The sequence below is a fragment of the Calliphora vicina genome, chromosome 4, assembly GCF_958450345.1.
Source record: "Calliphora vicina chromosome 4, idCalVici1.1, whole genome shotgun sequence".
Lineage (NCBI taxonomy): Eukaryota > Metazoa > Arthropoda > Insecta > Diptera > Calliphoridae > Calliphora > Calliphora vicina.
In genome coordinates, this window is record NC_088783.1 from 49,978,779 (window position 1) to 50,001,210 (window position 22,432).

The 22,432-nt window shown below is 26.5% G+C and overlaps 1 protein-coding gene across 1 annotated transcript in view; it reads left to right on the forward strand.

Moving 5' to 3' along the window:
- Positions 1–4,127: 4,127 nt before the first annotated feature.
- Positions 4,128–22,432, forward strand: part of drd (drop dead) — a 52,738-nt gene continuing 34,433 nt past the window's right edge. Inside the window, exon 1 of the mRNA XM_065508303.1 lies at positions 4,128–4,646. Coding sequence (XP_065364375.1) covers positions 4,286–4,646 — 361 coding nt within the window. The 5' untranslated portion in view covers positions 4,128–4,285. The remainder of the gene's footprint in view (positions 4,647–22,432) is intronic.

Consider the following 22,432-nt stretch of genomic DNA (forward strand, 5'->3'; position numbering starts at 1 on the left):
TAGTTTTTGTGCTTGTTGTTGTGTTTTTTTTTCGTAAGCTTCTACCGTTTCTAGCTGAGTTACAGACATTCGCAACGTTTAGTTCGAATTGAAATTCGCGCCTTAGCGGTTGTAGCGGCTCGGAAAAAACGGTAAAACATTCAATTGAAAACAGAAAGTTTCAAAATTTTGTTATTTCAACAAGCGCTTGAAATAGTTTAAAGTTAAAAGCGGTTGTAAAGAATTTTCGGAATTTTAAAAGTACATAAATATATGATTTTTTTTGTAATTTTAAAATAAATTTAAAAAAATATGTTAAAATTGTGTTCAATAAAAAAAAAAAAAAAATATTGATAAATAATTGTGTTCTTGACATACAGAATAATTAAATTTTTGCCAAGTGCTCGTTGTTCTTGACACTAACATTAAAACAATTGCTAAATGAGAATTTAAAAAATAAAAAATATTTGAAATATAACAATAAATTATTTTGTTTAAAAATTTTTAAATAAATTTAAATAAAGTTTGCAAAATGATTAAAGTGTTTAAAAAAATAATAATAATAAAAATATTTAAAATTGGTCAAATTTTTACCTAAACAATGATACCAATTGGTTACTTTTTAAAGTAATCGTTCAAAGATTTAAGTAACCTTATAAAATTATTTAAATTTTATATAAATTATCTATTATTAAACCAAATTAACATTTTTACAAAAAAGGTTTTACTCAATCGGTTACTTTTTAAAGTAACCGTTCAAATGTTTGCCCAGTTGACATAAAACTTGTAAATTCTTTTGTTAAATTAAATTCTTAAGAAATCTTTATAAGAACTGGAAGATTAGTTGAAAAATAATCGATTACTTCTTTAAAGTAACCATACAAAATATTATCAAAATCAATAAAAATTATGAAAACAAAGGATTTGTATAGAATTAATTTTAAAAAAATCTATGGCTATTATAAAAATTAAATAAAAAATGTTATTTTATCGGTTACTTTTTAAAGTAACCATTTAAAACAATTTTATCATTCACATTTCAGAACTTAAATGTTGTGCATTACTTTGTTACAATAAAATTATAACAAAAGTTCATACAAAACTGACATTAAAACTAAAAGTAATCGGTTGTTTAGAAAAGTAACCACTTAATTTCCCTTTAGAATCGATTAATTCTTCTCAATTTTCATATAGATTCAACATAATTTTAGAATTTCTTATAAAAATTGCTTTAAAAGGCCTAAAAACAACTGGTTACTTTTTAAGTAACCATTGAAAATTTTGTTTAAAAATTAAATTTTTTCTAATTTTTTTTTTAAACGAATTTAGGTGAAAATCTTAATTATACAAGTATAAAAAAATTAAATTCCATACTTTTAAAAGTAACCGTTATAAATTTGTATAAATTCTTTTATTTATTTTAAATATCTAAACTCCAAATCCGTTCCATATTTGCTATTGATAAATTCTTATGCAATTTAAATTAAAAAAATTTCTAAAGTAACCACTTTAAATACCTCTACAATCAATTTATTCTAGTAAATTTTTCATAGATTCTTCAACAAAATGTTAAATTTCTTATAATAATTCCTGAAAATTCTTTAAAACAACTGGTTACTTTTTTAAGTAACCATAAACAATATTTTAAAATTAAAAAATTTTCTTATTTATTTTTCTTTAAAACATAAAATGTTGCGATTCATAATTATTGTAAAATAAAACAAAAAGTAATCGGTTACTATCAAAGGTTTTTATTAATTATGTTATTTTGAGTAAATTTCTAAATCTATAAAATTTCATAAGAATTTGAAAGTATATATCACAAGTAGTCGGTTATTCTCAAAAGTAACCACTTAAACTTTCTATTGAATCGTTTAATTCTTTTAAGTTTTATTTAATATGAAACAATATTATATACTATTATTATAATCATAATTATAACAATCCATTCAATATTCTTAAAAAGAACGGGTTACTTTTTCAAAATAATCATTTAAAATGTTGTATAAAACAAAGAATTGTTCATATTTATGTTTCTTTAAATCGAATTTAGGTGAAATTTTGTAATAATATTAAAATAAAAACAAGAAATAATTGGGGGATTCAAACGGTCTACTATTAGGTCGTATTGTCACAATGTCATAAAATATTTGTTTAGTTTAAATAAATTTTTGTTGGGTTTCAAACAAAAAAGTTATAAACTAATAAGACTTTTAGAACTATGTTTATTGGTTTGTCATAAAATAACACTTTTTTTGTTTGCAGCACAACAAGGATTTGTTTAAACTAAAAAAATATTTTACGACATTATGACAATACGAGCTAATAGCAGACCGTTTGAATCCCCCAAATATATTAACTTTAAAAATAACCATTTAAAATGGTTAAAATTTATATTATTTTCTATGCTAATTTAAGCTAAATTTCAATCCCGCAAAATTTCATAAAAAATAGTCGGTTACTTTTAAAAGTAACCATAAATTTCTATGCAACAAATTTATTATTGCAAGTTTCATGAAGTATTAAACAAAATTCTTATAAAAATCCATTTAAAAGTTTCAATTCCTGAAAATTTTATAAGAATTTGCAAGTAAAACTAAAAAGTAGTTGGTTATTTTCAAAAGTAATCACTTAAAATATTCAAAGAATCAATTAATTTATTTTAATTTTCTTAAAGTCTCAAACAAAACTGTAATAATTTGATAACAAAAATCAATTAATTTCTTAAAATAACTGATTACTTTTCTAAATCTAGTCGGTTACTTTTAGAAGTAAACATTTAAAATTCAGAATAAATTAAAAATTATTTTATTTATAGTAAATTTCTATACATTTTTAAGCAGATTTTTACATCCGTAATATTTTTTATGAAATTTAAAATAAGTCGGTTATTTTCAAAAGTAACCATTTAAAATGTTTACAAAACATAATAATTCTGGTAAATTTTCATAGCATATGAAACCAAAATTGTAATTTTTTTATAAAAATCCCTCATAAATTCTTTAAAAGAATTGGTTACTTTTTTTTAAAATCCAGCTACTTTTAAAGTAACCATGCGAAATATTTTCAAAGTATAAGAATTTTTCTTATTTAGTTTTCGTAAAACTGAATATATATGAGACTTGTAATAAGCTTAATAAAATAGACTGAAGATAATGGGTTACTTATAAAAGTAACCATTTAAAAATAATTTATAATTTATTGATTACTAATAAGTTATAATTCCAAAGCAAATTTTATGTGGAAAAATCATAAGAAATGGAAATTATAATTAATATTAATCGGTTATTTTTAAAAGTAACCACTTAAAATTTTAGAAAAATTAAAAAAAATTCTTGAAAATTTTCTTACAGTCTCAAACAAAAATGTATTTCTTTAATAAAAATCATTTAAATTCCAGCAATATTGAATAAGTCTTGTAAATTTTCTGGTTACTTTTTAAGTAACCATTTAAAATTTTTGCAAAATTTAATAATTTCATATCATCTGAATCCAAAATTAAAATTTTTTATAAAACTCCATCATAAATTCTTTAAAAGAAGTGGTTACTTTTTTAAATCCGACTACTTTTAAAGTAACCATTCAAAATGTTTTCGAATTATAAGAATTTTTCTTATTTAGTTTTCTTAAAACTGAATATTATATAGACTGAATATAATGGGTAAAGTAACCAATGGTATAAACAAAAAAATAATGGGTTACTTTAAAAAGTAACCATTTTAAATTGCTATAAAATGTGTTATATATCATAAATTTCTAACTTAAATAAATTTTATTTCCAATCCCAAAATTTAAACTAAAATAGTCTACTTCTTTTTCGCTTCTTTGGAAGCACTTGTTTAGGAAAATTTAGATTAACATTTAAGGGTTAATCAATCAATTCTAATAGTTGAAACTATATAAATATTTGCAATTGGTTACGCATTATTAACGCTTTTAATCATTTATCTAAGCAAAGCAAACAAAACTCAAATAGATTTAAAAAACCAAACAATGTATTTTTTAATATTGCAGCATTTTGAAAAAGAAACAATATTTTATTGAAAAAAAAAAACTTACACAAAAAAACGAACAAGTGTTTAACAAATATTTAACCAAATAAAAAAAATCATACAATAAAATAAAACGATAAACGAATTATTAATAATAAAAAAAAAAATAATCCAAAACAAGAAAAAAGAAACTACAAATGAATGGTGAAGTGGAATTCAGTTGAAATTCAAACTTTTGCAAGAAATTATATTTTGCATTTTTAATCAAAGAAAACCAATAAAAATTATTTAAACCAACTTTTAAAACCTTAAAAATGAAGGGTGCTACCCTAATAATAGTGCTAGTGGCTGCACTTCAATGTGTCTACACATTGGATGCGGCCTCAGCCCAAACTGCCACCTGTTCCTTAAAGGACAACTGTAATATAGAGGAGAATCTGTTAAGTGTAACCGGTGATGGTGGTGATCAGGGCTCCAGCAGTCAATTGGAAAATAAAATTGCTTCTTTGTTTGAGGACAAAGTCAACTATAGTTTGAAATTGTTTGCCGAGGAAACTATACTTGAATACAATACTTTGGATAGAAATTTGAGCAATATGGCGGCCAATTTTACCATAACACAGATAGAATTGGAACATGAAACGGAAACTGATGATATAGAAGAAAGTGAAAGGGGTAAGTAACAAGAGGTTAAATTCCCATAATTTAGTTTAGTAGGTAACCTTCGAAAATGTATATCAATTACATGCATAGCATGTAATTGACTGAGTGACTAAATGACTGTCATTTTCGTTTATATGTTGGGTTTAATTGAAGTTTTGCCAAAGTGTCAAAAAAATTTGTTTAATCATTGATTTTTTTTTTGGCAAAAAAACCGAAAACAATTCAAAAAAATTCAACAATTGTATAAAACAAACAACCTTTAAGTATGTATAAATAATCATGTAATCTAAAGCCATTGACCAAAATTCCATAGAAACAAAATTATTTAAATCAATTCAACAAATTTGTTTTTTTTTTTGGTTTTTTTACTTAAAAAAAATTACACTTCAATAACACTTTTTGCACGTTTGAGAGCCAGTGTGTGTTTGGTAGTTTAATTTCCATTCAGTTCACATAAAATTTCACCATTGATTTGTTTTGTTAAAATCTTTAGTTTTTTCCATTTATTTGTTTTAAATATTTACCAACTTTTTGTTTAAATTTTTTTTCTCTCCCTATTTTTTTGGTTTTAACAGAATTTCAAATCAGTTTTGGTTTTGAGCCTATTCACTTTGTCTTGCGATTTGTCAGCAATTATTATTGTTATGTTAGCTGTCTTAATATGTTTGTATGTTAGTTGGCAATAATTGACGTCAAACTGTCAAAAATTTGCACACATTGTAAATATTACTTACCACAAATTTTAAACATTTTCTAAAGCAGCACCTGTCAAAGAAACATTAAAAAGTCATGGAATTAGTAATTTGTGTAGAGTTAATAAATATTTGAGAAAATATTTGTTTATAATTATATATTGCTGATTTACATCAGGTACTACATAATTTTAAGCTTTTAAATAATTATGTGGGTTTGATGGTTTAAAAATATTCGAGGTGCTGTGTTTTTTTACAGCACTTGTGTTGAAAATCTCAGATTATTCGCCAAACTTCTCCTAAATATTGATCTAAGGCAGTGATCGGCACACATATGTAGCTCCCAGAGCACTGTGGTTCCAAATCAAAATCTAGGTGGACAAAATTATAATAATCGGTATCTTCAGAATTTGGAAAAACGAAATTTTTTCGGAAGCTGACAATCTGCTCTCCTCCAATACAAATGGGTTTTTCAATTGGACATTTCGTTTTCTCGACAGAAGCGCCAGAAGTTCAAACAATTTTAAATCATATTTTCGGTAATTTTTTTATTATTTTACTGCTTGACTAAATTACATATATCTCACTTCAAAACATAGATAAACATTGATATAGGCTTTTATTAAGTGTATATCTTATACTTATAGGCCTAACTCTGGTTCTACCTGGCCGATTTTGCTCGTTTTGAATACCAAATATTTCTGATAAACAAAAAATATTTGAGAACATTTCATCTCCCTAGGTCCTTCCCTGTAGTGGCCCTATCGTGCCTTCCAGAGGCAGACAGTCAGACGGACGGACATAGCTATATCGTCTTAGAATTTTATAGGGACTCAGAATAAATATAATTTCTGTGGTGAATATTTCGATGTGTTGCAAAATGACTATATCTCCATCTTTTTGGTGGTGGGTTTAAAAATGTTTCCGAACACTACCATTAAAAGCTGAAATTTCATGATTTTGTGATTTTTCTTAAAGAAAAATTTAAAGTTTGATAGGTGTAAAATTCGAACAGTTTAAGATATCGTAATAAAATTTGGCACTTATACAGATGGATTGTCTTTACTTAAATACCGAAATTCCTAAAACGGGGAAAATATGTTCCATTTGTTTTTTTATACCCTTCGCCATGAGTGTCAAGGTTATATATAAGTTTGTCAGTTCTACATATTTCATTTGCGACCCCACAAAGTATATATATTCTGGATCGTTATAGATAGCGAAGTCGATATAGCCATGTCCGTCTGTATATTGAAATCAACTTTCCATAGCTCCCAAATAACTTACAGACATGATTCATACATACATACATCAATATATAGGGAATTCTTCCAGGGTGGTTGCTATTTAAAATCGACAAAATCGGCCCACAAATGGCTGATATATAAGGAAAAAAACTGGACAACCTCGATTTTTGGCCTATTTTTGATCTATATCTGGATTACTAAGTCATTAATATAGACAATATTGATATCTAATGATAGATATTTCAAAGTCCATTGCAACGATGTATAGTAAGTTGGACCTACAATGAGTCAAAATCGGGAAACATATTTTAAACCCGAAATTTTTTTTCATCAAAAATTTTTTTTTGCCAAAAATTCTTTTTCCAAAAAAAATTTTTTTTTAAATGAAAAAAAAAATTGGAAAAAACTTTTGGAAAAAAATTCGAAAAAAATTTATTTATTTTGTTTAAATAAAAATATTTTTCAGTATAATTTGGAGAAGTGAATATAAGATTCGGCACAGCCGAATATAGCTCTCTCTACTTATTTTATTTATATAACTCTTTGGAAGTCCTCTCATTTGTGTCATAAACAGTGATGCCAGGAGATTTTTTCAGAAATCCCTACGCTTATGAAAAAAAATTCCTTTTTTTCCCTACACTCACTTTTGATTTTCCCTTTGTGTTTTAATTTATAATGACATTTATTTCTTAAAAAGTTACTTATTAAAATCGATGAGACCTGCGAAGATGGAGTACGTATGTATGTATTTAAAAAATGCACAAAACCAAACATGTGTTTACTTCAAAAGAAAATTTATTATAGAATCTACTCTTGTAGCTAGTTCTTTAAGGAAATGTCAAATACCGTAAAAAGGAGAATCCAAGGCGTATTAACAAGGTGAGTGCGTGACTGAGTTAATACGCCTTGAGATAATCACTATATATGTATGTAGTTTGAAAGTGGTGATGATATTAAAGATGCCACACATTATTACTTACTTCATATTATACCAGATTTACGAAATTCTAATGATATGCTTAAACAAATTTTATGTTTTTTTAATTTTATATTTGGAAAATACATAATATGTAGTTTTAAATTGCCATTGCAAAAAATCCCTACAATTCGATAAAAGTAAAAAATCTTTTCCTTTTTCACTACATGTGAAATTTTGGGAAAAAATCCCTACAAAAAGGGAAAATTCCCTACACTTGGCATCACTGGTCCTAAATATTCATATTGACAGCAGCTATAACTTCTCCTTTATATAATTTGTCATATCTATGGAAGATGTAACGACCACTATTTATAGTCCGCCCATTCTTGTCCTAAATATTAATATTGATGGTACAAAGTTTATGGACTCTTATAGTATCCTATATATTCGATTTTTTAAATTTACTTCATATGGGAGGTGCCACGCCCACAGTGGCTACTACTCCCATTTATTGCTACATTTATACAAACGGAGGAATTGCTCATGTAAAATTTGAGCACTCTATTCCTGTTTCATAGATATTTTAACTTTATATGGGAGGTACAACCCCACTTGAAATTTCAAAACAAAAAGTAGCCTATGTTTCAAGCAAACCGTCAAACACATACCCGCACTAATCCAATACCGACAATTTTCTGACAAACTATGTAAAATGATAAGACATTTATTAGAACAAAGTTTGTGTAATCTCGTAATTATAGTTCTCAAGATATTAAGAAATCACTTTTTACTTTGTATGGGAGGTGACTTACACCCTGTTCCGATCCCACTCATTTTATGATTATGAAGTGATACGAAACTGATTTATATAAAGTTTGAAGACTTTCACAATTGTAGTTCTTGAGATAATGGAAAATAACTTTTTACTTTGTATGATAGTTACCACACACACTAAAACAATCCCGCCCAATTTTTAGCCAAACTCCGTATAGTGATAAGAAATTAATTCATACAAAGTTTAAATACTTTAGTAATTATAGTTCTTCAGATATTCGAAATTAAGGATTTACATTGTATGGGAGCTGTCACGCCCACTAATACAATACCGCCCATTTTTAACAAAACTATTTACAATAATAAGTGAGATATTCGGGCGCAATTTTAAGACTTCCACAACTATAGATCTCCAGATTTGTAAATCCCTCATTTTTAATTCATACACCAAATATTTACTTTGTATGGGAAGTGCCACGCCCAAAATAAAAAGTATCATATTGTTCGGTCCAGTGATTTAGGCTCCTATAAATCACAGACAAATAAAAAAATTAATAAATAAACAGAGGCTATCAGTGCAAAAGTGGTGTAACTCAAAAATTTTTTTGATTGCTGTTTTGGTGTTACATACAGTCCTTACATTACCAATATCAATACAAAAGTAGGGTAAGCTTCCTTTTGCACAGATCATAATATAAAAAAGTAATGTAGCAAATGTGGTGTGGGATGAATATACCACTAAATAAACAATTTGGGGTTACACCACTTTTGCACTGATAACCTCATATAGAAAATACATATGTTTAAAACCCATTTTCTGGAATAAATTTGCCAGGGATACTTCCCTGACTTTAATTTTCTGCCATATGTCTCTGATATTAATTCTAACACTTAAAATTCTAGCAAAATTAAATTTTTAAAGAATTTTTATTACTCCTTAATCGTTTTAGAATCCTCTTCATGCTTTAATTTTATATTAAATTAAAACGCCATATTTCAAACTACCCACGCGTTTAAATAAATAATGACGAAATCGTATTGGAATAATAAATAAACATAACATAAATATTCTAAAATGTTAAAACATTTTCAAATATCTCACGTTTCATTCAATAAATTTCTGCTCCAGCTTAACCAACTGACTATAAAACTAATTGAATTGCAAATTATGTTTGTTTATAATTTTATAATTTTTTTTTTAAAGCGATGGCGATTTGATTTTGTTTGAACATAAATTTAAAGCCAAACAAACAAAGAATCAAATAAAAACGCCTGAGGGAAATACCCAGATCTTGAAAGTTTTGTGAAATTCATTGGTATAATTGATTAAAGTTTTAAGGAAATAATTACATTCTTTCAAAATTAATTTCCTTAATTTTAAACAATATAAAACAAAAATAACAAAAACATTAATAATTTATTTTTTTTAACACAATGATGTCATTGGAGGCAAGTACTTACTACAAACGCTTACAAATAGGGACTTTAATAAGTCATTACCAGCAAGTGCTTTTGTAGTAATATTAGTTTTGTAGCAATGACAATTCCAGCAAAAGATCTGCAACTACAAATTCTAGTAATTTAACCAAAAAAATTCAGTTGGCAACAAGTTCCAATGACACAAGGAAACAATTTTCTCAATGTTTTTATATACATCAATGCAAAACTAGGCAGAAAATATATAAAATTAGTTAAAATTAATTAAAAACACAAGGTTTTACAAACATTTAAAGGCCTCCCCAGCTTAGCCTATAGCAAACAATTTCTGCAAAAACTCATACTAAATTTTGTTGCTAAAAATTTAGAACAAACCCTATTTACCATAATAAATACTACAAAACCTGTTTCCTAAATTTATTTAAATTCAAGTTAATAAAATATTGAAATAAATAAAATTAAATTAATAGTCTTAAATTAACCAACCAACATCAATTTGGCATTTTAATAAAGCATCATACTTTTTATTAAGTGATTTAGTTTAAAAAAATCACAATTGATGACATGTGTCATATTTATTTAATTTATTTATTTACTTAAATGAGGAAATAATTACACATTATTAACAGGTAGTAAATTTAAACCTCGTTTTGCTAAAAATACCAGTAGTAACTATAGTATTTCTTGTTGCTTTTTAAAGAGTTATCAATGAAATTATATTACAATAGTCATCAAAAAAAAATTATGTTTTTTTTTTGCTGTTTAATTATATTTTTTGTGCTCATTTTCAATTGCATGAAAATAATTCAGAGCATTTAAATCTTTTGAAGACAGTCACGTAACTTTTTATAAAAATTATTACTCATGATTTAGTTATTTGTATTTTATATAATTGATAAAATGCGTTAATATGTTATACAATTTCTTTAATTTATTCGTTTTTTATTAATATTTCAAATGAATTTCTATCGGCCTTAGAGATTTTTTTATTTATCTATTTTCTAATGATCTTACACTTAGAAATGCTTGATTAGATTATTTAATGAAATTAAATATAAGATTGATATTTACGCCAGACTAAGTGAGAATTTTGCTTAGAAACTCAATTTGCTTTCTTATGAAACTCTGTCTGGCCTTCGAAAAAGAAAGGTTTAAACTAACCACGATCATTGTCTAAAACTTTGGTTACCAAAGACCTACGTTTAAGGTTTAAATAAACCACAATTATTATCTAAAACTTTGTTTAAGGTTTAAACATACCACGCTTATTGTCTAAAACTTTGGTTACCAAAGCCCTACGTTTAAGGTTTAAACAAACCACGATTATTGTCTAAAACTTTGGTTACCAAAGCCCTACGTTTAAGGTTTAAACAAACCACGATTATTGTCTAAAACTTTGGTTACCAAAGCCCTACGTTTAAAATTTAAACAAACCACGATTATTGACTAAAGCTTTGGTTACCAAAACCCTACGTTTAAGGTTGAAACAAACCACGATTATTGTCTAAAACTTTGGTTACCAAAGTCCTTCATTTAAGGTTTAAACAAACCACGATTGCTGTCTAAAATGTTGGTTACCAAAGTCCTTCATTTAAGGTTTAAACAAACCACGATTATTGTCTAAAACTTTGGTTACCAAAGACCTATATTTAAGGTTTAAATAAACGTCGATTATTGTCTAAAACTTTGGTTACCAAAGACCTACATTTAAGGTATAAATAAATCACCATTATTGTCTAAAACTTTGGTTACCAAAGACCTATATTTAAGGTTTAAATAAACCACGATTATTGTCTAAAACTTTGGTTACCAAAGACCTATATTTAAGGTTTAAATAAACCACGATTATTGTCTAAAACTTTGGTTACCAAAGTTCTTCATTTAAGGTTTAAACATACCACGATTATTGTCTAAAACTTTGGTTACCAAAGACCAACGTTTAAGGTTTAAACAAACCAAGATTATTGTCTAAAACTTTGGTTACCAAAGCCCTACGTTTAAGGTTTAAATAAACCAAGATTATTGTCTAAAACTTTGGTTACCAAAGCCCTACGTTTAAGGTTTAAATAAACCACGATTATTGTCTAAAACTTTGGTTACCAAAGCGCAACGTTTAAGGTTTAAATAAACCAAGATTATTGTCTAAAACTTTGGTTACCAAAGCCCTACGTTTAAGGTTTAAATAAACCACGATTATTGTCTAAAACTTTGGTTACCAAAGCGCAACGTTTAAGGTTTAAATAAACCAAGATTATTGTCTAAAACTTTGGTTACCAAAGCCCTACGTTTAAGGTTTAAATAAACCAAGATTATTGTCTAAAACTTTGGTTACCAAAGCCCTACGTTTAAGGTTTAAATAAACCACGATTATTGTCTAAAACTTTGGTTACCAAAGCGCAACGTTTAAGGTTTAAATAAACCAAGATTATTGTCTAAAACTTTGGTTACCAAAGCCCTACGTTTAAGGTTTAAATAAACCAAGATTATTGTCTAAAACTTTGGTTACCAAAGCCCTACGTTTAAGGTTTAAATAAACCACGATTATTGTCTAAAACTTTGGTTACCAAAGCCCTACGTTTAAGGTTTAAACAAACCATGATTATTGTCTAAAACTTTGGTTACCAAAGTCCTTCATTTAAGGTTTAAATAAACCACGATTATTGTCTAAAACTTTGGTTTCAAAGAACTATATTTATGGTTTAAATAAACCACGATTATTGTCTAAAACTTTGGTTACCAAAGCCCTACGTTTAAGGTTTAAATAAACCAAGATTATTGTCTAAAACTTTGGTTACCAAAGCCCTACGTTTAAGGTTTAAACAAACCACGATTATTGTCTAAAACTTTGGTTACCAAAGCCATACGTTTAAGGTTTAAACAAACCACGATTATTGTCTAAAACTCTGGTTACCAAAGACCTACGTTTAAGGTTTCATCTAACCACGTTTACTGTCTCAAAATTTATTTATAAAAGACCTACGTTTAAGGTTTGAACTAACCACGTTTACTATCTCAAAATTTATTTATAAAATTTATTTTTAAGGCTTAAACTAACCGTGATTATTGCCTCACATTTTCTTTATAAAATACCTAAGTTTAAGGTTTAAACTAACCTCGATTACTCTCTCAAATTTTCTTTATATTAAACTAACCAAGTTTACTGACTTAAACTTTCATTATAAAAGACCTACGTTTAAGGTTTAAACGAACCAAGTTTACTGTCTTAAACATTCTATATAAAAGACCTGCGTTTAAGGTTTAAACGAACAAAGTTTACTGTCTTAAACATTCTTTATAAAATACCTATGTTTAAGGTTTAAACTAACCAAGTTTACTGTCTTAAACTTTCTTTATAAAAGACCTATGTTTAAGGTTTAAACCAACCACGTTTACTGCTTCCAATTTTCTTTATAAAAGACCTACGTTTAAGGTTTAAACTAACCACGTTTTCTGTCTCAAATTTTAATTTATAAAAGTCCTACCTTTAAGATTTAAACTAACCATGATTATTATCTAAAACTTTCTTTATAAAAGTCATACGTTTAAGGTTTAAACTAACCATGAGTATTGTCTAAAACGTTCCTTATGAAAGACCTAAGTTTATGGTTTAAACTAACCACGTTTACTGTCTTCAACTTTCTTTATAAAAGACCTTCGTTTAAGGTTTAAACTAACCACGTATACTGTCTCAAATTGTCTTTTTAAAAGGCCTAAGTTTAAGGTTTAAACCAACCCCGTTTACTGTCTCAAATTTTCTTTATAAAATACCTAACATTAAGGCTTAAACTAATGACTTTTTCTGTCTAAAATGTTCTTTATAAAAGTCCTAAGTTTAAGAAGCAACCAATTGACTTCTATTTACATTACAAAGATCACATATATTGGCAAATAACCCAAATATATATAAATTACAGTCAGTCGAGTTATACAGAATGAAAAATTATTGTATTAAAGAGATACATTGACTTCTTTAGCAGTCAGTGCATAACTGCTGCTTTATATTCTTTCTCTTGATTGGTTTCTTAAACTCAATAACAAACAAAAATGTTATTAATTTGAAAATGTAAACTTTCGTTGTTTGCTTTTAGCAAATATTTCAAAATTATGTGACAGATGATTGAGGTTTGAAGATTTGTAATCTTAAGTTCAACAGTTGGTAATATAAAACCCTTTATGTGGTTTTATGATTCACTTGAAATTCAAAAATAGAGCTCGAATGTTATTTAAAAATATTTACATCAATAACTTTTCAAAACCAAAGATCATCAAACTTTATTCTTTGTCAGCTAGATCTGGTTTTATTTCATTATTGGGCTTTGTAAATTCAAACACGAGCTTTTATTTATGGTTATATTAAGAACAGAATATAAAAATTGTAAACAATTCAACGAAAAAGAATATTATGTTTGAATATATTCGTATATAAGACATGAAATTATTTAATAAATTAATTAAACAGTGGGTTGTGGATTTTTCATATTAAACCAAAAATATATTTAAATTTTATAAATTAAATTTAAAATTTCCAAAACGCAGTTTAATAACTAAACAAGGAAACATTTCTATTCATAAGAATATCAAAAATTTTGAAAACTTTTAATATCTTAAACAAATTATTTACTTTCATTGACTCACCCATTACCACAGTGTTTAGTTAAACATCATAAAATGATTAAACTAATATTAGCATTTATGAAGTTCATGTTGAACAGACATGTTAAACTATAGTTAAACATTATTAAAACTTAAATATTTCTTGTTATACTTAATTGGAAAATGACATAATAGTAGTAAGTTTAAGTAGTATAGCCAAAATGAAATGCACAAGAATATAAAATTTCATCATTAAATAAATCTGTATAAAGTTGAATTTAATATTTATTTTAGTAGTTAGAGAGTGTTTTTTTTCCAAGTTGATGGACATTGCCCAAAAATTAACACTTATACAAACAAAATAACAGCCCCCTAACATTTAAAGAAAACCGGTTGAATATTTTGTATGAAATTGTTAATTTTAATGATAAATAAACTTTTTTTTATATTGTTCGAAAGTGATTTAATGATTAATCCTCATCAAAGTCTAATACATAAATAAATGTTTTTTTCTTTGTTTATTTAAATAATATATTTTCTTAAAATTCTTAAAAGAATTTGACTTTTTGTATAATTTAGCTTTACATAATGACAAAAAAAACTGAAAATAACTGTCCCTCCTGATCTGATGAGAGTCGTGAACAGATTATCCTATAAAGTCCTTACCGAATTAGCTATGTGACTAAATAATTTGTATATTGCATATCATTGGAGGAAGTTAATTGACTCTGCATAGATTACAAATGATTCAGTTAAATTACAAACTCTCTAAATGGTTACATGCGTAAAATAACTACTTTCTAAAGAGCAGAACATAAATATTAATCTGACTACATCATAGATTACTTAGAGACTCTAAAGTGGTAAATGATATCATGCTATATTAAACATTAATCGTAGAAGAGTCCTAACCACGACTATTGTCTTAAAGTTTCTTTATAAAAGTCCTACGTTTAATGTTTAATCTAACCACGTTTAGTGTCTCCATTTTTTTTATAAAAGATGTTTAATACAGTAAGCGTGGTTAGTTTAAACCTGAAACGTAGGTCTTTTATGAACCAAATTTGAGACAGTAAACGTGGTTAGTTTAAGCCTTAAACGAAGGTCTTTTATAAAGAAAGTTTAAGACAGTAAACATGGTTAGTTTAAATCTTAAACGAAGGTCTTTTATAAAGAAAGTTTAAGACAGTAAACGTGGTTAAATAACTTAGTTTTAATTGAAGTACAAAAAAACTGTAAGTGGCTACACTCTTGATTACTTAGAGAAACTAAAGTGACAATTTACCTCACACTTGATCACCTGAGATGTATAAAGTAACCAATTGTCTTATCTTTGTATTACAAAGATCACTTAAATTGTCAAATAATCCAAAAAAAAAATATGTTAAAATGAAAAAAAGGAATTTCGGTTAATCGGTTAATCGACACAAATTAATCGGTTTATTTATTATTTAAAAAACGGCAATTTTAAATTATTCGAACCAACCAAAATTAATCGATTAACCGATTAACGGTTAATCGTTTGAATACCCTAGTCTTTATAATGTTGAATATAAGTTTCAATCGTATCTCCTATATAAGTCTAAAATTTACTACAATCCTTGGTCTTTATACTGTCAAATATTAACTTCAATCGTAAACCTTTATACTGTCGAATATTAATTTGAATCGTATGTATATAGTCTAAAATTTACTCCAATCTTAGCTCTTTATATAGTCGAACATTAACCAGAATCGTAGGGCCTTATTAGTCTAAAATTTACTTCAATCGTAGGTCTTTATATAGTCTAAAATTAACTTAAAATAAACCAGAAATATTCACATAATTTGGATTCAGCCCAGTAATTAGACATTATTAGATACTATTAAAAAGGAATGCATTGACTTCTTTAGTAGCCAATGCAAAACTGCCAAAGTGACAATTGACTCTCCACAAGATTACATTGGGTGTGTAAGGTAAGCAATACAAAGAGCACATAAGTGTCAAATATAACAAAAACTATAAATTGGAGTCAAGGAATGGCCAGTTTCACAATCTCGAACGAAAAGGAAAGGAAACTTTAATTCGACTGAGTTTAAAGTGTGAAAAACAAAGCAGCATGTGACTGATTTTGATTTTTAAATTCGCACGGCTGAATTTAGTATGAAGACTTAAATTTTCGTTCGACTTGTTGATCGAGTCATTGCTGCCATAGAAGTTGAGTTAAAGCAACGTAAATCAAATTTATTTCCCTTAAAGTAGGGTCACACATGGCAATTATGTATTTGACGATAAAGATGTAAACACTTTATTTAGCAAACATCAAATAAATTTAGCATCAATTGTCCTAAGTAAAAGTAGTTTTTTAAATAAATAAAGAATTAAAATATATTTTATTTAGTGGTTACGTCTTTTTCGTCAAATATTTGCCATGTGTGACTAGGGTTTTTAATTTCCCGACCTTTTTTAATTCCCGGGAATCGGTAAATTTTTTTCTACTTTCCCGGGTACCCGTCTATTCCCGAAATATATAATAATGCTGTAAATTAGGAATATTATAGCCAAATTTCATATAAAAACTTAGTGCTATAATTATTAAATATCAGAGTTTCGAATTAATTAATAAAATTTGAGCTTAATTCACTAAAATCTTAAATCTTTTGTTCCATAAATCCATTCCTAATATTTAATTTTTTATATTCATTCCAAAGCCTTTGTTTAAACTGAATTAATTTTAAAGTTAATTAATAACAGAATTTATTCAAACTTTGAATGATTAAAGTTTTGGTAAATCAAATTATTTACAAAATTAACTGAAACAAGTAAGAGAGCTATATTCGGCTGTGCCGGATCTTATTATATACTTCAAAAATTTTAAATATTTTTAGGTAAACAAAATTAATTTTTTTTGCAGTTTTTTAATTTTTAGGATAAAAAATTTTCGAATTGATTTTTTTTAATTTTTTATTTAAATTTTAAAATTTTTGTTTGTTTTTTTAATTTTTTTTTTAATATTTAGCGAAAAAAAACATGGTGAAAAAATTATTTTAAATAGCAAACTTCTCTAAAGAATGTCTGACAGAATTATTGAAGATTTGGATCCCGAAGATATCTGGGGTCTTCTGAAAATTGATTTCAACAGACAGAGAGACAGACAGACGGACATGGCTTAATCGGCTCTACTATCTATAAGGATCCAGAATATATATACTTTGTAGGGTCGGAAATGTAAAATGTAGAAATTACAAACGGAATGACAAACTTATATATACCCTTCTCACGAAGGTGAAGGGTGTAAAATTTGTCTTAAGCCTTTTTGTACTAGATTTGAATTGAAGAAAAATTTAATCATTTAATAAATTTTTGAAGAAGAAATTTAAAAAAATTAAAACGATTCAATATGAAATAAATTCTATAAAGAATGAATTCACTTTTTAAATTTTAATACGAAAAATCCCAAATAATTAATAATAATAAGCTTTCTATTATTGCCGAGATATAAGCAAAAAACTGTAAAAAACTTTTCACTGTTTTTTTGTGAAAAAATAGAGTTCTAACTTGTTTTCTATGTATTTTCGTCTGTTTTTAATTCCCGGGATTCCCGAATAAAAATCCCGGGAATCGGTTAGTGAAAAATTGGCAAAATTCCAGGGAAATTTGTACCGGGAATTCCCGGGATAAAAACCCTATGTGTACCTTTAGACATTGATCGAGATAAATGATTTGGCTCTCAGTCCTGTAAAGATTTTTATTGAGAACAAAAACGATGGATGCAATCCGATGAGCTTATTGGCTTGAAGACAATCCGACGAGATTTTAATTGTGCAAATCCGACAGTCATTGGGTCTCAATCGGCAAACTAAGTTTTATTGGCAACGATAAAATTCCACGAGATTAATTATTCGGCTTTCGGTCGTCTTTGTTAAGATCCAAAAACCAAATATTCATTTATGAATTTTAATCTTTAGTATTTCTTTTCAAACATCTTCAAAACAATCAAAATTTGGGGCATTCCTGAGATTACAGAGAGGTTAAATGCATTGACACCCTGAGCACAACAACGATGGATGCAATCCGAGGACGGATGTTTTCCTCAAGTTCTCAATGGGTAAACTGAGGTTATTGGCTTAGTTTAGCTATATGAAGATAAAAGCTTCGTGCCTTAGTCGGCTAATAACTTTTAATTGAGCTAAAAAACTCCGAATGCAATCCGATAGTTTTTGGGTCCAAATTGCCAAGATAAGATTTATAGGCTAAGATAAAATTTAAAGAGATTAATTTTTCGGCTTTCGGTCGTCTTTGTTAAGGTCCAAAAGCCAAATATTTATTTATGAATTTTTATCTTTAATTTTTCTGTTTAAATGTTTTCAAAACCATCAAAGTTTGGGGCTTTCCTGAGACTAAAGGAAGGATAAATACTAAGAAGAATTAACTTAATATCATTCTGTCCAAATTCGTTTATTCGTTTTGTGATTATTGGTTTGTCATAAAATAATACTTGTTTTGTTTAAAACACAACAACAACTATTATAATATATTAGGACATTATGACAATATGACTAATAGCAGACCGTGTGAATACACCATATGTATATAAATTCTGAAAATAAGAACGTAATCAGAGATAAAATTTTAAATATTTGAGAACTGCCATGAAAATATCTAGAACTTTAATAAACCTTTGAGGAATTATTGCCTGAGATTTGTATATAATTGATATTTGTATTAAAGTTAACCCTTTAATGCAACTAGGGTCGAAAGGGTTCCAGAATTGTAAGCCCCTTAAAAAGCATTGCAAACTTTTAATTATAGAATTTTTGAAATAGAACATTTGGTTATTAATACATTATTAAAAATTAGTTTTGCTGTCAAATACATTAAAGGATTAATTTTCTTCTGTCAAATTCTTAAAATTTTCAGTATTGGTCAATATATCTATATTAATAAAAGAGAAATGTTTGTTCGTAATTTTAAAAGCTCAGGAACTATGCATCATATAAGTTCTATGGGATTTAAAGACAGTTTCAGTGAAGTTTTATTATTATCCTATAGAAAAGTCAAAACTTTAGAGCCGATCCGTTAGGGATTAATAATATCCGTTCATTTTAATTTTTTTGTATGAACAAGTTTTTGCACAAAAACAAATCTTATTATTCCAAATAATACTTAAATATTTTACGATATTCTATTGTATTTCTTAACATTTCTCAATTTATTGCCTTTAATAAAAAATATTTATTGATTTTCGTTGAATTAATTAAAAACTTAATTAGTTAGAAGCTAAAAAGCAACCGAGTTGTAAAATGCTTTCAAAACAAATACATAAATTAATTTTATGTTTTAAATAAATAATCTTTAAAAATTTTAAATCGAACTTAATACAAAGTAAGTACCCGAATTAAAATTGACAAAATGCCAATGCTGTGTCATCAAAATAGCAATAAAAATGTGTCAATTTAACGGTTAACAAACATTTAAATTAAAATTTTATGATGACATTTTACGTTTATTAAAACAGTTCAAAAAACTATTTATGGTTTAGCTATAAAACTAAACAAAAACTGTTGGCACAGCATTTTAATGTGGCAAGAAAAAAAATAAATGGCCTAGTTTTTTCTGGGTTGATTTTTAATTGAACTAAATCAATAAATATAAATTATGTTAAAGCCTATTAAAAAAAAACAAGGAAATAATTTTATTTTAATTTATTTCAGCAAATAAGCAAAAAGACTGACTCACTATGTCAAAGAATAAAAAAAATCAGAAAATCATCACCAAATTAAGAAAAAGTCCCGTGAATTTGATTTTATTTTTAAATTTCAACACTCAAACACATACCATATTTAAAGTAACAAAACTTTAATGGCTGGTGATTTAATTTTATAACGTATTGTACACGTTTGTATTGCATTCTAAACGTTTCCTTTTTTTTTGCAAATTTCGAAAAGTGTTCGAAAAAACTGTTGCCCATGTAAAAAAAATTTTAACACACCATGTGTATAATAAGTCTTTCAATTAGTTTGTATATATTGTGTTCCTTTTATTTATGCAAAAATTAAAAATTTATAAAATAAAACTTAAACAAAAATTGTAAAACGTTGCTGGCATATCAAATCAGATCACAGTGTTATGAATAAAATAAAAAAAAACTTATTTGTTGGATCAATAAGAGACTTTTGTATTTTTACTGCGGTGTAGTTTAATAAAAAAATACCTGCTGTGAATTAGAATTTTCTTCTTTATTTTTAATTTAATGAAAATTAAAAAAAAAAAAGTTACACTGTACTGGTACTACGATTTACGACAGCTTATCAGTAAAATATAATGATGGAAGGGACCATTTATAGATATTGTATTTTTAAACTTATTACACGTTTTTTACTGACAAGGAACTATGAAATTGAAAACAATACTTAGGAAAACTAGAAAGAGAGCTATATTCGGCTGTACCGAATTTTATATACCCTTTACCAAATTATATTTCAAAATAAAAATTTTCGATATTTTTAGGTAAACAAAATTTATATTTTTTTTACAAAGTTGTTTTTTAATTTTTTATAAAAAAAATATTTTCGAATTGTTTTTTTTAAATTATTAAAATTTTAAAAAATTTCTCTTTTTTAACTTTTAAATTTTTTTTTGGTTTTTTAAATTTTTTTTAATATTTAGCAAAATAAAAATTTTGGTTAAAAAAAAATTCGGGTTAAAAAATATTTTTTCCGATTTTGACCCATTGTGGGTCCAACTTACTACGTCATTGCAAAGGTCTTTGAAATATCTATCATTAGATATCCATTTTGTCTATATTAATGACTTAGTAATCCAGATATAGGTAAAAAAAATAGGTCAAAAATCGAGTTTGTCCTGGTTTTTTCCTTATATTTTCTCGATTTTAAATAACAACCGAGAAGAATTCCGGAGATATTGATGTATGAATCGTGTATATAAGTTATTTGGGGGCTTCGGAAAGTTTATTTCAACAGACGGACAGACAGACGGACATGGCATAATCGACTCCGCTATCTATAAGGATCCAGAATATATATACTTTATAGGGTCGGAAATGAAAAATGTAGAAATTACATAAAGAATGACAAACTTATATATACCCTTCTCACGAAGATGGAGGGTATAAAAATAACAATAATTATGCAAATATAAACTAGGAATTAAGATGGGTTGATGAAAAATTTAATATATAAAATAAGAAATAAATAAGAATAGATATAAAGAATTTTTAATAGTTGAGAATTTCATAGATAAATGTATAACTACATCTCTTCGATTTGTGAACCCATTGGAAAAAGCTTTGAAATATCTTGCAAATATCTTTATCACATTAAAAATTAAAATCTTGACAAAATCAATTAAGTAAATAATAAATGCATAAAAATTATTTTTTATAAATAAGAAACTCACCTGAAATACAATACACATTTCTTTACATAGGTATTTATTACATTATTAACTTTAAATTAAATTCCCGAACCGATTACCGCTTTATTTACACTAGCTAAAGAAAACTCTAGCATTCTTCTTTATTCAATTCAAAACAATGTTTAAATTTCTCTTCAATTACTTTTCACCTTTTCTCTTGTTCTGCTTTTATTTACATGTTGCTCTTATTTTTGCATTCATGTTTTTTCTCTATGCAAAAACAATAACAAACAACAACAACACAGCATCACGCGACACACACGCAAAATCATGTGTAAAGGGCTTAAGTTTAGAAAAACAACAACAATGAAATTATTGCACACACAAAATTATTGGTAATTTTGCTTTTTTCACTAATTTCTTTTATTAAAAACTTTATTTTAACAATGATTTCTTATAATTTTCAATAGCTATTTTAGTAAATCACATTAAGACGTTTAATATTTTAGGAATTTTATAAAATTTACTACAATTGCACTATATTTAATGGTTTATTAATGACGGACAACACGACGACGAATTTAAAACGAACGATTTTAGAGGAGACCGTGTAAGAACTAATAAAATGTTTGGCTAACAGAGCAGAGTTGCCAGTTCAAATGGAATTCTATTTGATAGCAGGATTTCATTAACAGGATATGTATTAATTTAATGGTAGAAAGCTATAAGATGAATTGAACTGATGTATAATTATAGGTATATGTATATTATTAAAGATT